The sequence below is a fragment of the Papaver somniferum genome, chromosome 5 (assembly GCF_003573695.1).
Source record: "Papaver somniferum cultivar HN1 chromosome 5, ASM357369v1, whole genome shotgun sequence".
Classification (NCBI taxonomy): Eukaryota; Viridiplantae; Streptophyta; class Magnoliopsida; order Ranunculales; family Papaveraceae; genus Papaver; species Papaver somniferum.
Genome location: NC_039362.1, coordinates 188,739,517 through 188,757,055, shown reverse-complemented (window position 1 = coordinate 188,757,055; position 17,539 = coordinate 188,739,517). Strand labels below are relative to the sequence as shown.

General features: G+C 39.0%; 1 protein-coding gene across 4 annotated transcripts; it reads left to right on the top strand.

The window, feature by feature from the left end:
• The first annotated feature begins 10,025 nt into the window (after positions 1–10,025).
• On the top strand, positions 10,026–13,678 carry LOC113284012 (F-box protein At3g07870-like). Of its 4 annotated transcripts, none has more exons than XM_026533401.1 (2): positions 10,026–11,618; positions 13,579–13,678. In XM_026533401.1, exon 1 carries the CDS (start codon positions 10,109–10,111, stop codon positions 11,612–11,614), a length of 1,506 nt encoding a protein of 501 aa, XP_026389186.1. In that variant the 5' UTR covers positions 10,026–10,108; the 3' UTR covers positions 11,615–11,618; positions 13,579–13,678. The 4 variants fall into 4 exon arrangements, with proteins under 4 accessions (XP_026389186.1, XP_026389185.1, XP_026389187.1 ...); XM_026533400.1 differs by lacking the exon at positions 13,579–13,678 and adding an exon at positions 13,339–13,477; XM_026533402.1 differs by lacking the exon at positions 13,579–13,678 and adding an exon at positions 12,597–12,709.
• Positions 13,679–17,539: the final 3,861 nt, after the last annotated feature.

Here is a 17,539-nt window from a genome sequence, read left to right as displayed (position 1 = left end):
TAATTTTGTAATGACCAAACAATTCTTGTTTAGCTAATTTTAATTTAGTTTAATTATTATCTAATCTAATTAGATTAAGAAGATGAATTTTGTTATATACTTGTGAATTCTGGGACAAAGTTTTTGTGGGAAGAAAAACTAGAAAAAAAGAAAACTCTTGGAAATTTTTTTCAAAACCTAGATTTTCTGATTCACTCAACCAAAATGGATGAAACAAGTTGCCAATTTGAGGTGGGTGAATCTTTGTATGATAGAGAGAACAAGTTTTACATTTCTCGTGTTGGAGACCAAGAGATGGATGATTTGTTAGATGGTAGAGAGGGTTTAACACACAGTGATGATGAATCTCCACCAATTGAAGAAATAAATCAACAAAGTGAAGAATCAATGGTTGAAAATCAACAGGTACACCTCTAAACTATCTCCCATGGGTTCAATTTCGCTCCAAACTAGCTTAAATACGATAAAAAGTTTGATATTTTTAGACTTTCATGGCAAATTACGGTTGGGTTGGGCTTCCCAACCGTAATTCAGTTTTACGTCTGGGTTTGGAAGAGGGTTGTGCTTCGTTGCCAACCGTGAGTTTTGTTTATGCCTGGGTTTCGAAGAAATCCAAACGTAACTGGTTTCCAATAGGACAAAACTTGAGATACACGTCTAGGTTATATTGATCCAAAACCCAGACGTAAATAGTTTTTGCATTGATATTTATTACTTGTTTTACGTCTAGGTTAGGGTTTTGGATTTGCAAACGTAAGTGAAAACGTCTAGGTTAGATTTTCTTTGTTTCCAACCGTAATTGAAAACGTCTAGGTTAGAGGTTGAATTTCTCAACCGTAACCTATCCTATGCCTAAAACGTCTGGGTCCGTGTACCTTAAACCTGGACGTAATCTTGGTTTTCCTTCTTTTTTGTGGCTAATGTTGTGATATTTTGGTTCATATATCGTGCTTCCACCTAGCCCAATGCCTTCTCAACCTAATGCAAACGAAATTCTCACTGAAGATTCATCCCATCACTATTTGAATGACTTGGTAAGAGTTTTTTTCTTTTTTGAAACTAATGGAAAGATATGTTGCCCATTCACTATGTTTTTTTTTTTTTTACTAACTTTGAGTTTTGGAACATGTAGACATGGAAAGATAAAGAAGATGCAAAGAAATGGGCTAGAGAACGTGACAAGTTAATTATGTGTGTTAAAGTTTGTAATGGATCAACCAATGATCGCCACTTTCAAATGGTTTGCGAGTGTAGTGGAACTAGCAAAAGTCATGTGAAAAAGGGTACCGAATCTAAAGGAAAGACGAAGAGGAAGAACACTACTTTCACCAAGAAGACTAATTGCCCGTTCAAGCTTCAATTCAAGCACAACAAGAATAATGAAAATGATTTTTGGTATTTGGAGAAAGTTGTATGCGGTCGTCATAACCACCTAATACCGAAGACCTTGCTAAGCCATCCTTATGCGGCGCGGCTTAATGATGAAGAAAAAATGATTGTAAGTTCCATGACCGAAAACCGTATGAAACCCATTGATATACTCGGTCATATAAAGCTCCTAAACCCGTCGAATTTTTCTACTTTGGCAACCATCTACAACGCCAAAACAAAATTGAAAAATCAACAATGGGAAAATAGGAATCAAATGCAACAATTAATGCATTTGGGGGAGAATTATAAGTACTCGGTTTTCCTTAATGAAGATGAGGATGAACAAATAAAGAATATCATATTGGCTCATCCCCAGTTTATACAATTTGCGCGGTGCTCCAATCAAGTACTTTTAATGGATTGCACGTACAAAAACAACAAGTATGAGATGTCGGTGTTGAACATTGTTGGACAAACTTCCACTAACTCTCCGCTTAGTGTCGCTTTTTGCTTCTTGGAAAATGAGATTGAAGAGAATTATGTGTGGGCACTACAACAAGTGAAGTTATTCTACGTGAAGGGATATACTCCAAAGGTGATTGTCACCGACAAAGAACAAGCATTGTTGAATGCAATAGCGAGGATTTTTCCGGATGCTCATCACCTTCTTTGTACATTCCACCCATGTAATAACATTGAGACTAAATGTAAGACAATAATTCGTCCAACAAAGAAAAGTGAAATGGCGAGAATAAAGAAACTACCGGTAGATAAACAAGAAGAAGACAAAGAAAAATTCAAGAAGGATGACAAGTTGGCGGAACTAAGATGGGCTAGTTTCCAAGAGTATTGGGATATCATATGAAGAACGATTATGAAGAACGATCACCGTGGAAGATTATGAAGAACGATCTCATATGTTATTGGATAGTTTGAGAAGTTATCTAAGTATGGTGAAGTATTTGGTGGAAAACTGGTTGGATCCGTACAAAGAGAAGTTTGTATCCGCATTCACGAACCAATATAGACACTTCGACAACCAAGATACAAGTACGGTATAATCATCTCACAACCAGTTGAAGAAGAAGCTTCATAGTGGTGATGGTGGATTTGTTACGATATTCCAAGCAATGCACACCTATTTCCTCCGTGATCTCGATAGAGTTATGGAGCATTTCGAAAAAAGCCGATCTAGTAAACACAAAAAATGGAAAGACAATCCTTGGCTTGAGGATATATATTTTAGAGTGTCGCATCGTGCAATTGATATGATAATGAAAGAAGTGATACAATTTGAGTTGGGTAACTTTGACGGAGGAGAGTGTGTTTGTCCTAATATGACAAGTTTGGGCTTCCCATGTCGGCATGTCATAGCCAATTACAATGAAAGAGTTATTCCGCTACAAGATGTTGATCCCTTTTGGAAACAACTAACATTCGATGAAACAATAGTTGATCAATATTTTGGAGGAACGTTTGGAGATACCGACATTGGAAAAGCGCTTGCCGCGAAATATGATACATTAATACGAGGGCAAAGACAAATATGGTTGAGTAACTTGCGTAAATTCGTATTTCCACAAACTAGGTACGATATGAACGAACCACCTAAGAAGAAGAGAAATGGGATGCCTTCTACCAAAAAAAAAGGATCATAGGAAGAAAATCATCAAGGGAATTGTTGGAAGAATCAAAGAAAAGAGATCCTTCGGGTTTTGAGTTGTTGCGAAAAGCCTATGAAGCGGAGGATGAAATGGAGGAGGAGGATGTTCAAGGTAGAAAAAAACGAAGAAGATGTCAAATGGAAATAGGTGAACTAAGACACCGAAATGTACAAGAAATTGAGCCTCCCACTCAAGAAAGTTCAACAAGCAAGGTTGATTTTAAAGGAAAAGGTCCGGTATTTCGTTCCAAACAACTAGCAAAAAGCGAAGTTGGTAAAGGAAAAGCTTCCAAAGCATGCGGAACAAAACACAAGGAATTTATAGGAAAAAGATCCAAAGAATGCGAAACAAAATATGGGGAAGTTAAAGGAAAAAGCTCCAAATCATGCGTAACAAAAGATGGGGAAGTTAAAGGAAAAAGCTCCAAGGAAGTTATAGGAAAAGTTTGCGAAGTTCCCTCTCAAGGAAGCACAAGAAAAAGACTTGGTGGTAGAGACAGTTTTAAACAATTAGCAAGAAATTTGGGGAAAAGTCCCATGGTTAGAATATTTCCGTCAAGTGAAAGGAAAGGGACGATTCGTATTCCAAACACAACGTACAAACCACCCCCTAGAGACGAGGAAGGTCGATATTCCCAAAACTTTTATATCATCCATGAAAATTACCTACTTTTTTTCCCCGATTTTGTTCGTGAGTATATTAGGGCCACGGATGAGGTAGATGGAGATGGAAATTGTGGTTACCACGTCTCCATGGATCAACTTGGACCCTTTGAAGACGCGAAAGATTGGGGTTGTGAAGAAGTTGACTATGTAAGGCAAAAATGTTTAATTGAACTACGTAGGTACCGAGATTATTACATACCAATGATGAGATTTGAAAAAGACGAGTCCGAGACGGTGTTAAACGAAAGGTTTGTCGCATGGGAAAAGCGGTTACACGACAATAAATGTTTGACAAGTGAGTATTGAATGTCAACGCCAATAAACGGCCAACTACTCGCCAATGCATTCAATTGCGTTGTCCATTATATCTCAAATGCATTGAGCTTCACATTTGAACCAACAAGAATACCATATGATGAAGAATTGCAAACAAGAAGAGTGGTGATTGGTTACGTGCACGGAATTCATTTAATCGGCCTCCAAATGAGTGAAGGATGCCCATTACCACCATTATTCGATTGTAACGAAATGTCCAAATCATGGTGTAATAGATTCGAAGAAAGTTTTGAATTTTGGAAGGCACATCAAATATCGAGGAGTAATGTCTCATTTACACTTATGAGCGTTGATGAGGATGACTAAACGTTCGTGAAGGGTGGTGAAGATATTTTGAATGACTCACTAGGAATAAAACATTTTGTCTAGTAGTGATAATAGGGTCATATGTATTTTGGTATTTTGTCTAGATGTGACAATAGCATATGTATTTTGAAGAACTCGCATAAGTATTTTGTTGAAATTGTTTTTTATTGATAAATTATGGAACTCAAGGTACTTTACTAGCCCATACTACAATCCATTAAACCCACTAAATCACATAGATGCATGAAATTACAACCCATTAAACCACATGACATTACATGAAAATTTCATTATAAAGGGACTAATAATCGGTTCTACGAGTGTGATAGAAGTCCTTCAAGATGTTGAAATGAGGTAAGTATTGGAAATTTGACCTTTTTCACCTTCTCAATTCTTGAATCGCACACTCTAAAACTTCAGAATCAGTTTCACCTATAAGTCGTATTTGACCAATAATACGAACTAATTTCATAAATTATTTAACTTGATCCTTTATCGTTCCGTAGCGACAATACAACTTAATTCCATCACGTTTATAAGGGTTACCGGTTTCAGAGAAAAAGTTTTCATAAATGGTTCTCAAAAAACTTGTAGTCACAAGACCATCTTGAGGTCGTTCTTCTCCTCCTTTTGGATAACATAGTACATAGTTGCGGCAAAGACATAAATCTTCATCCAACGCAAAACCAGATTCAGCCATAATCTAGTGTCTTTCTTTCTATACTAGAGTAAGAGTTTAGGTGGAGATGGTTGATGTTGAAGATGTAATGTATAAATAAGAAAAAAAATAAGATGGTTGAGCATGTATGTTCAACTTATATATAAAACCAAGATGTGTAACGGCTCTATTTTCAAAAATTAGGTAGTACAAGTTCCTAACGGCTCTATTTTCAAACCAAATAGGGACAAAAAAAGAACAAAACTCACTATAAAAACGACTTGCGTCTAGGTTTTAGAGAACACGAACCTAGGCGTAATCAAAGGAGCCAAGCAAAGAATGCAATTGTCATGGTTACGTCTAGGTTGGAGGGAAAGAAAACCTGGGCGTAACTCTGAGAAATATTTTCTTCCAGGTTTACGTCTGGGTTTTCCGAACCCCAAACCTAGGCGTAAACCTGCAAAAGTCCTCAAATTTTTTTTGTTCAGTATTACGTCTGGGTTGTGCATACCCCCAACCTGGACGTAAATGTTCCTGAATACCTATTTTTGATTTTGCATTTCACTTTAAAACTAGCAGCACAAATCCAATTTTTGGACTTATTCATTCATTCTAGCTAATTACTAAGCCAAATTTGTGCATTCACTCAAACATAAAGATACGTAAATAAATTCACTCTAGCTAATACAAACCAAAGGAAACTTCATTCTAAAATTGATATTCTTCCACACCAAAGGTAACTTGTTCATAACAAACCAAATAAACAACCAAAGAAAACTAAATAGTTTTTTACATCAAAGGAAACTTGTTCATAACAAACCACAAAAACAACCAAAGGAAACTAAATAGTCTTCTACAATTATGATATTGATAGAGTTTAAGGACAATGTCTACTCATTACGAGTACGACCACGACCTCTTTTGTTACCACCTAGAGTAAGAGGACCGTCACGACCACCACGACCACCTCGACCACGACCACCTCGACCACGACCACGAGCATGCATTTCTTCTTCTGTAGATTTAGAACTACTAGGTGATGGTTGACGTTGACTAGTACCCACATCTCTCGACGAATGCCTACTCCTCTTCGTGCCCCTCTTAGATGAATCATCCTTGTTTGAATCAAACACATCTTTGATTTGTTGTTGTAAAATCTTTACTTGTGAACTTGGGAGGGCCTCATCTTTTTTGACGCATGGAGTCAATGTTTGTGCAAATTGAAGGCATTAATTTTTCAATTTTACATATCAAAATGAAACATATTAGTACAAACAAATATAGTGTTATGAAACATTAGCAAACATATTATAAATATAACAACTTTACTTACCGTCTTGAAATAAAGCGCCTTCCAATCCATATGAAGTAAGCTTTTCTTCTCGGCTTCACACTTCTTCTTTTCTAGATCCCTTTGGATATGTTTCGCCGCTTCCGGATCATTATTGATCACATGGGGATGCCCAAAATGGTAATACCATTCCAAATAACCTTCTTCCGCTTCCTTTGTTCCTAGAGAAGGAATGGGATCCTTCATTTGGATTTGGTAATCTTTGTTACTGCGGTCGTTCCAAACATCAATAGTTGGCTCTGGGCTATAGTTGAGCACGACATTGGTAGTTTTTACGTTGGAAGTATTAGCACACAATTTGAACGATTCTTGAGTGACTATTTCTTGCACATAACCATATTGGCAGAGAACTCTACGTGGATTGGCCATTACGTACCCATAAGGATGAAACAAAGGCCCGTTGTAGGATTCCAATCTTGAAAAAACACGATGATCATGCTCTTCTCTAAATTCATCTTCCTTTAGATCTATATAAGGATCAAATATCACATCTTCAACAGTGAGAGCATCCATTTCCAACCTTAAAGCAGCTATCTTATCTTCTTTGTGCTTTGCTTAGGTACCAGTGAATATAAACTTTTTTCCTGTAGCACCAGTTTCATCGTCTGACCAAGTTGTAGAAGGTCTCATGCTCGGAAAGTGGTCATATACCCATGCCTAACAAATTATATATAACCATAAAAACTATATACATAAAACCAATAAAAAAATGATAGATATAACAAAACCGAAACTATATAAATTACCTGAAAAAGACCAACAATCCCAGCAAGGTCAGTGGCTCCAACCCTCGAAGATTTTCGAAAAGAATCAAGTAAATAAGCGAGGGTGGCAGTGCCCCAAGCATACTTTTTGGTGTCCTGGAGATTTTTTAACCATTGTAGGTAGTGAACATTTACTCAGTTCTCCGAGTTATCAGGAAAGAATATGGTACCAAGGGAATGCAATAGGTATGCGGTGGTTGTACGACGAGCTCTTGTTTCATCTATCACCTCCCCACGTTATTCTACCGCCTTTCTTGTTCCTCCAAACATATCTTTCAGATTCTTCAACATTATCTTCTTGACAGGTATAGATGGACCTTCTCTTGGTTCATCTAGTTTATCTCCACCTACCCACTTAAACTGTTTCTCTGTCCCAGCTCTCTCCCATCCAAGTGTGTCTTTGACAAGGACATAAAGGTCTTCCCAACTCATATTGTTGTCAAAACCTTCATAAACAGATTTTCCCTCAATGGCTAAGTACAAGATTTGCTTCGTATCATCCGGCGTTATTGTCATCTCACCGAATGGGAGATGAAAAGTATCGGTTTCTAACCAATACGCTCTCTAAAAGCAGTGACAATACTAGAATCAAACTCATGATGATGGTTGAGAATTCCATTATCTATCCCTGTATCCACTATAAAATCATGAACCGCTTTACATTCTTCACCTAACCGCCAATAACCAACCTTTTTATGTTTCAATTTCTTGATCGCAACTTCATGATCCTACAAAGAATGTATAAACAATTTTTTTTTTAAATTTCTAAATTATACCAAATAATATCAAGTTGAACAAAATCATGCAAAATAAGTGAAAATTTTAGATTATTACCTTGCTTTGGCAAACTTTAGCATCCCATGAATATGGATAACCAAATAAGACCGTAGATTTATCGGGCGCCTCACCCCAAAGTCTACCATGCTTCTTCGAAGGCAACAAATCATCCTCTTTAGGAATATGCTTGCCTTTTGGTGAAGGTTTCTTCTTCGGCTTCTTTTCCTTCGCTTGAGGTTGATGTGTACCTTCAGGTGAAGTAACAACAACTTTTTTCCCTTTTCCTTCAACGACAACTTCTTCTTCTTCTTGTTGATTTGGTGTATTTCTAATCACGAGTGTACCTCTCGATATCACCGGTAGTTGAAATTGATCCCCTTCAATTTCTATATCTTGGAAAACATTATCTTCAATTTCAGGACATGTTGAGCTACTTCCTTGAATCATATCCTTCTTCTTGTTAGCATCCTTGGGGAGACCTCTATAATCGACCCCACAATGAATTTCATGGCGAGGTGTAGGAGTATCTTTTGGTGTTAAGTTATTTCTTCTATTCTTTTTAGGCTTTGCTCTATCACGATTCCTGCAAATTACAAGAAATTCCACTTATGCAATCAGTATTGATGGATTAGTAACACAAGTCAATCTATAAATTTTTTTTTGATGTTCAGGATGAATTACGTCTAGGTTCGACATATAGAAAACCTGGACGTTCCAAATTACGTCTAGGTTGGACATATACAAACCCTGGAAGTTTCAGATGACGTCTATGTTCGACATATAAAAAACCTGGACGTTCCACATTACGTCTGGAAAATGTGGTGCAAGACTTAGACGTAAACCCAAAGTTAAAATTTCTTCAAAACATCCAGGAAGAATTATGCCTAGGTTTCAAACAAAACGTAAAATGCAAATTACGTCTAGGTTGACGAAAGGAAAATTCAGTAACTAAACCTAGACGTAAAATTGGAATTACGTTTGGAAATCAACTAAACCTAGACGTAATACGACATGCAATTCAAAGTTTACGGTTTAAATTCCTCTAAATTTCTTCAAACACTAGACTTACGCTTGGCGAATCTAGGCGTAACACCTTCAAAAACAAAACAGAAACCCTAAATTTGCTTCAATTTGATTCAATCTAACATATTTTAAGCACAAAACGAGTAAGAATAGATGTGTTTGTCGATTAATACCTTACATACACCATGGGTTGTTGTTAAGGAGTTCGAAAATCCGAAAAATCAGTTGCTTCAATCGGTGGCTGTTGAGGATGAAGTTGTTGGTCAGGGGGTTGATTGAGATTTTGATTACCATCACTGCAATCAGTTTGTTTCTTCCTTATTTTTCATACAGATTTCAATCCTACGAGGTTCAATTTTAGGATCGCCGATTAATCGAAAACGATGAAATGAATTGATATGAAAATTTATTGTGAAGAAGAAGAGAAAGAGGAAAAGAAGAAGAGCAGGAGTCAAAAGTTTGAAAGTGCGAAGATTAGATTAGGTTTTTATTATGTTTTTGTTTTAATTTTAATTGAAGGATAATTTAGACAAATTGCTATTGTATCAAAAATATCCCTTAACCAGATTTTTGGTCACCAGATATTCAAGTGAAGCCCTTCTAAAGGAGTGTGACGCCCCAATAATAACCTTCTTTAATTTAGATTCAAGTATTTTTGCTTGGCGATCTCTTTTTTCTTTTTCAGCTTCAGTAATCAGGACATGCATACAAGATGGCCGAAGTTTGTTTCAAATGAAAGTAAGATTGGACTACGAGGACTGGGTCTGTAGTGATGCATTTCACCCCAAAAGTTTGTTTGTTGAAATTCATGTTCCATGTAAACATCGGAAAAAAAATAAATGCTCTCCATTTTCTCGATGTGTACCTAAAAGAGAACACAAAAGCCTTTGAATACTTCTCCAAGGCACTATGCTGCTAGAGTGGAACAAAAGAAGAAAAAAAATACAGGTTTTGGTTCTTACTTCTTGGGCACGTTTTGCAAAGTTTTTGGGCCGTAAAATGCAGATTTTACTTTTAGCCAGGTGCCACATGACACGACTCACACTCTTGAAACGTAGAATGCAGATTCCCTTCTTAAAAAACCGATTCACTTCGCCTTTTCACTTTCCGCATCCACAAATCGGGCTTTCTTAAACCCTAGGTTTTCTAATTTCTCTCTGAAAATTTCTCTGTTCAACTAGATCGTGGTTCTAATGGATCTTTTCAACAGTCTACCGGAAGAGATTACGCTGGACATTATCAGTCGATTACCTACTGAAGATGTCCTGGAATGCAAGTCAGTTTGCACGAATTGGAGACGTATTGTTCTCCTTCCATTATTCTGCAAGATGCATTTAGATCATCTCAATCATCCTGCGGCTGATTCTGGTAAGTTAGGTTTCATTGCTATGACTTATATTCCTCGGAGTAATGGTATCGTTGATCGGAATAGTAGTTTCAATCTTCATTATTTTGAATTTAATGAGAATCATGAATCGATTGAGAGAATTACAAGGGTTAATTACAAGCCTCCGTTTGGGTACGGGACTAGATTTGTTGGCCTGTGTAATGGTTTAATATGTCTTGACAAATTCCACTCACCAGGAAAAACTTACATTTGTAACCCCATCACCAGAGAGTACATTATGCTTCCAGAAATTAACACAGTTGGAATGGGTGTTTGGAAGAGCGAATTTGGTTATAGGTATGACCTCATCACCGGAGAATTCTGTATGCTTCCACGAATTAAGATAACCAAAATGGATTTCGGTTATGTTTCTTCTACCAACAAGTACAAAGTCGTAGCAGTAATGTCGTTTGAGGAGACCGAGTTCATGGAAGTTTGTGTATACACTCTGGGGAGTGGAAATGGATGGAGAAACATTGGAAAGTTCAATTTTGGAACAATAGAACATTGGGGAGAAGGTGTATTTGTCAATGGATCTTTTTATTGGATGGATGTAAGAAAGATTGTGACCTTCGATTTGGCTGAGGAAAAGTTTTCAGATCTTACACCACCTCCTTTGCCGTCAAAATATGGTGATTGTTATTATCATATAAGTGTTCTGGATGGGTGTTTGTCTTCAGTTATTTACGGAAAGATCAATGAAGCTGAATATTGGGACGTGTGGCTATTAAAAAATAAGGATGATAATCATTGGATGAAAGAGCGAGATGGACATCAGTCAATGGGCTGGAGGAAACAGTTTAGGGTGTTTGACAATGAAGAGTCTAGGCTTTCTAACAGTGACAGTGACAGTGACAGTGAAGAAAAGTATAGGCTTCTTAACAGCGTAATCTTTGCGGTTACAAAGAGTTGTAATGTTTTAATTCACCATGATAACCATATCAACATTCACAACCCAAAAGCTTCAACCTCGAAAAGTATTATGGATTTTAAAGAAAATTTTGGTGGAGTATTTCCTCACAAGAACACTTTAGTTCCGTTGAAAGAATTAGGGGAAGAAGATACGAAGATGATGGGGTCAGTTGAAATTGAGGAGACAGAAAGCCATGCTCAACCTTTCAACCAGCTGTTGGAGGATGAGACCCAGGGTAAGAACATTTTGGTGGAGTATTTCCTCAATTCAGTCTCGTTGAAAGAATTAGGGGAAGAAGATACAAAGATGACGGAGTCAGTTGAAATTGAGGAGATAGAAAGCCATGCTCAACCTTTCAACCAGCTATTGGAGGATGGGACCCTGGGTACCTACTTATAATCTGGTAATCTTCGTGCGGATTCATTTTGAACCTAAATGTTGTTGACACTGTCTTAGGGAGTAATATATGTAGGCTACTGTCATTATGTCTTTATACCATCAATCCAACTTTACAGGAGTGTTTTCTTACTTTCTTATTTCAAGGTTAAGCTATATTACTTTGCTAACTCTGCATCTTGTTATTTGGTATGCATGGGAGTTGAATAAGTAAATGCTGACATAATTGTGGAAAGTGAGGGATTTTCTGGTAGTATCAAGGGAATTTATTCTTCTTCTTGTTTCTATATGTTACTCCCTCCGTTTCTGGAAAAATGTTACTTTCACTTTTTCATTTTAGCCTAAAAAATAGGCTAAAATGAAAAAGTGAAAGTAACACTTTTCCAGAAACGGAGGTAGTATTTGTTGTAGAAATTGATACTTTATATATATTTTTGACTGGTACTGCAACCGGTCCTGTTATGTTAGTGTTGTATCATATCACGAAAAATGGTAGTTTGAACAAAAAGCTACACCTAAGTTTGTCTGCATTCATATATAAAATTCACAAGCAAAGTTCTTTTTGATAACACATCCATTCCGTCATTAACTACCATTTGTGACTGCAACTGGTGCTAAATTTGCACTTGACAATCTTGTCTCTGTTGCGGTATTAGCGTAAAAATATGAGATACCTCAGTTTTGAAGTATTGATAGGCACATTATCTGACTTTTGGGTTTATCTTGGTCTGTTTTATGCTTTGCATTTCTTATTTCATTCGAACATTGAAATACTATTCTTGTCCATATGGCCAAACATTAATATTTTTACAGAATTGCATCAACTGAAATTTCACCAAACACCTAACTAGCTTGACGTATTCCATGGCCTACAGAATTTAGACTTGTCAGTAGTATCTTATAGTTTGCGTCCAGGATGTTTAGCGCTTTAGTTTAGCTATTCAGGCTCTCGGTGATGTTTTCCTTTTTGCACCCATTTTAACAGATTTGTGAACTTTGTTCTTGTTATGATGTTCGTGCGCCTACATTTTATACATCCTGCAATTATAATCCACCACATACTCTTCTTCCCAGCTTGTAATGATTGTTGATGCATGTGACCCACTTTTCTATTGCTGCCCTGACGTTGAGGTATGTATTTCGTAGTTTCGCAATGTGATGTCTTCACAATTACAGATGATAAATATATGCATGTAATTCTCAATCCCACCCTGTATCAGTCACTTCTGCACATTCTCCCAGTGTTAAAAATGAACTTTAGGTCCACTTTTTATCATGATAAGTCAGAGTTAACTGGACACCAATATAAATTTTGGCAGGAAATATCTAAATGAGAGGGTTCAGTCTTGGTTTAAGTATAGTAAGATAGGGAATGATGGTATTACTTGTTAAAAGGAACTAATATTGTAGTCCACTTTTTTGCTAGTTCAGCTGAACCACTGTACCTTATCATCTTATACGTCTGGTAGCTCATTTAGGAAAACTGTTGAAATTCGTACTGTCATTTCCATGATGCTGACTATTGTGAGTCCGGACCAGGTAGCTGTTACTGTCCGTCGCCTATATTTGAGTTACAAGCACTTGATGGTTTTTCATTCATCAATACGTTTCACAAGAACCTACAAGCAGAGTTCTTTGTGATAACACGTATCCATTTTCTCCTTAACTACCATTCGTGACTGCAGTTTGTGCAAAATTTGCTGTTGACAATCTTGTTTCTGTTGCAGAATTAGCTTAAAAATGGGGTGTTAGGCTGTTAGCTTAAAAATATGAGATACCTCAATCTTGAAGCATTTATAGGCACATTACCTGAATTTCATCAACTTCGTATAGCATTTGGATCGGAGATTGTATCATGGTCTTTTTATCCTTTCCGTTTCTTGTTTTATCTGAACTTTGAAATACAATTTTTGTCTATATGGTCACAAATTAGAATTTTGACTGAATTGTATCAACAAATTTCACAGAAATACCTCATCAGTTTGACAAGGTTATTTAGCAGAGATTCCCCAAGAGGAAGGTTGAATTGGCAAATCTAGGAGTGTCTGTGACCAGGGAAGGTTGAATTGGCAAACACTGGTAGATAAGAGTTGTTCTTGTTAACTTAAGAGGCATAATTTATGGCATTCAGGAAGGGGTGATATTTTTTACTGATTGGCCACCAATTCCAGCCTCACCTACAGAGTAGGACTCGCTGTAAGCTCAGAATTTATAATGCAGGTTGACATCTTCAGCCGCACTGACAGAATAGGATACCGAGAGACAAAAAACGGATTGTTTATGGTCGAATTTTTTTTAGTGTTCCATTGTCTGGCATAAGGGTTAGCAGCAGGGCAATAGCGTGCCTGTCCAGGGTTCATTAACTAACTCAAATTTCCGTCCTTTGTGCTGAAAATCTTTGGCACTACTGAGCAGCATCTATGAAGTCTTCCCAACATCTAGTTTGATTTAAATTTCACGAAGTTTGCACGATCGAAATTTCTGAAAAAACAACAGATTGGTAACTGAAGTACACCGGAGTCAACACCAACCTAGTAGTGTCTACAGTAAAATGTACACCGGAGTTTGATGCAAAGTGTCCACAGTAAAATGTATGCGACCCTGTGTGCTTCAAAATGTCAATTTTTTTTTAATAGGAACTCGTAACATGTACCAGGTCAAAATTTGGAGTTTTTTTGCCGACACAATTTTGAAAACGACCGTTTTTTTCCCGACAAATGACCGTTAAAACAGTCATGGGATATATTTCGGATCCCACTGCGTATAATATCCGTTCCTCTCTCACAAGCGATTCATTTCGCCTTCACTCTTTCCACATCCCGTTTCTTAAACCCCAGATTTTTTTCTAAAAATTATACTCTGTCAATCTTTGTTTCCTCATCTTGAAGGGGGTTTTGAATCTGATGGAGTATTTCAAGATTCTACCCGAAGAGATTAAATTAGAGATTTTAAGTCGAGTCCCAACGGAAATGGTACTCGAATGCAAGCTAGTTTGCACAAATTGGAGAAGTCTAATTCGTCACCCATTATTCTCCAAGATGCATTTACATCATGTCAATCATCCTGTGTCTGATTCTGGTAAGTTGGGCTTCATTGCTTTGACTTTTATTGATGGGAGGGATAGCATCAATTTTCAGTATTTTGAATATGATGAGAATCATGAATCCATTGAGAGAATTAGATTGGCCCAAAACTCTACTTTTGGCCACGCCAAAACCGCGCCAAGGAATGCCATGCTACATGTGCCAATGGCATGCCAACCACCTTGCCGCGCCATATCATGCCGGCCTTCGCTACGCGGCTACCAAAACGAAGGCGTGCAACGATCAACGGCCACCCTTCCATCCTAGATGCAAATCCTAGCCGTCCAAGGTCGCCAAACAACGCATTGTAACCTTTGGCCCAAAACCCTAGTTTTGGCCACACCAAACCGCGCCAAAGCATGCCATGCCACATGTGCCAATGTCATGCCAACCACCTTGCCGGCCCATACCATGCCGGCCTTCCCTACGCGGCTACCAAAACGAAGGCGTGCAATGATCAACGACCACCCTTCCATCCTAGATGCAAATCCTAGCCGTCCAAGGTCGCCAACCAACGCATGGTAACCTTTGGCCCAAAACTCTAGTTTTGGCTACGCCAAACCGCGCCAAGGCATGCCATGCCACATGTGCCAATGGCATGCCAACCACATTGCCGCGCCATACCATGCCGCGCCATACCATGCCGACCTTCCCTATGCGGCTACCAAAACAAAGGCGTGCGACGATCAACGGCCACCCTTCCATCCTATATGCAAATCCTAGCCGTCCAAGGTCGCCAAACAACGCATGGTAACCTTTGGCCCAAAACCCTAGTTTTGGCCACGCTGAACCGCGCCAAGGCATGCCATGCCACATGTGCCAATGGCATGCCAACCACCTTTCCTCGCCATACCATGCCGGCCTTCCCTACGCGGCTACCAAAACGAAGGCGTGCGACGATCAACGGCCACCCTTCCATTATAGATGCAAATCCTAGCCGTCCTAGGTCGCCAAACCACGCATGGTAACCTTTGGCCCAAAACTCTAGTTTTGTCCACGCCAAACCGCACCAAGGCATGCCATGCCACATGTGCCAATGGCATGCAAACCACCTTGCCGCGCCATACCATGCCGGCCTTCCCTATGCGGCTACCAAAACGAAGGCGTGAAACGATCAACGACCACCCTTCCATCCTAGATGTGAATCCTAGCCGTCCAAGGTTTCCAAACAACGCATGGTAACCTTTGGCCCAAAACCCTAGTTTTGTCCACGCCATACCGGCCTTCCCTATGCGGCTACCAAAACGAAGGCCTGCAACAATCAACGACCACCTTTTCATCTAAGGTGCAGATCTTAGCCGTCCAAGGTTACCAGCTAACGCATGAAAACCTTTGGCCCTAGTTTGGTCGCGCCTAAACAAAGCCAAAACCCTAAATTTTGGCCGCACCTAAAATAGGCCATATTAAAGCCATACTGATCATGCTTTCATCCCAATGGCTACCAAACGAAAGGTTGCAATAATCAACGACTACCTTTCCTCTTAAGATGCAAAATCTCGACCGTCGAAGGTCACCACCGAGCCGGCAAGTCTCCGAAGCTCAACTTGCCAGACAACAACAACGTGCTACATGTTTTCCATGAAAACACTTGAGATATCAATGCATGTTACAAACTGGGGGATGCTCATTGGGTATTGGTTTGGCGGTTTACAGCGTGCGGCGTACACTACGCCCATTATAAGAAAGTGTCATAAGGATGAGGCGGTTAGTAAATACAGGGAGTAATGGTGAAACACTTTCTTTTATGGAACATCAATTCCAGGCGTTACCGGTTACCACCTCCTCCCATTTACTCACCCGTTTTCTATTTCTTAATGAGACCAGAGTACATTTCACTTCGACTTGTATCAATAGGCATTACCTATTTCCATCGAAAACAAGTTTTGGTCAGGAGCATACAACACTTAGAATCACCTGTTAGCTTTCCCATCTGTTGGCTTACGCTTTCTGATACAAGTCAAAACAACTACTCTTCCTGAATCAACTATTATGTTCTCAACACTCTCTTCGCTTCCCTTCCCAAAGCCAACCCTTCTCCTCCACTTTGTGACCAAAGCAAGTCTGGAACGACCATTTCTTGGTTTAGGCAGGACTTGTGCAGATTGATCTCTCGAACCTAAAGTACTCCCTTGCAATACATTGTTTAGGTTTAGACTTGTTTCTCACCCACATCACACAAAATTACCAAAACCAGCAGAAACGATTTTTACCCTCAAACAATTGGCGACCACAGTGGGAGATCAATCTCTCGGTTGCAATATCGATTTCCAAATTTTCGATATCACCTTTCACTTCAACTCCAACATGGTGGAACTCAGATACGGATCATCTTCCTAGAACACCAACGCAGAATCTGTCCCTGGTGTTAAAGCTACTTCCAACAACATCAATACGCCACCTACTGACCCCAGTAACACCGAAATCACTCCTTCAGGTGTAACACCACCGATCACCAGGGCCAGAGCCGCTGCCGCCTCTAATGTCCCTGCGCAACTTGTTAATCCTGGAAGTACTGAAAGCGTTCCTTCAGGCGTTACGCCACCATTCACCAGGGTCAGAGCTGCCGCTACCGCTCCTAACGCTTCGTCAAACATGGAACCTCCAACTTCCACTAAGACTCCAACTACCCCACCAACAGGACGAGAAACCGGAGGAACCAGAGGAAGCCGACCCTATATCACAATCGCTGATTTGATGGAACGGCAGGAGGATCTCGCTAGAGACCAGACATATATGATTTCAACACAGAAAGAAGTACTCGTCTTTCTCAAAGACCTGACAGAGCGGCTGCCGCGTGAGTGACGCCCTCTAGAGCCGATTAGAAACGCCTACAACACCCACGACG

Bases quoted from the DNA above. Each gene is read 5' to 3' on its own strand.
- LOC113284012 (XM_026533401.1), top strand. From the start codon at position 10,109: ATGGATCTTTTCAACAGTCTACCGGAAGAGATTACGCTGGACATTATC.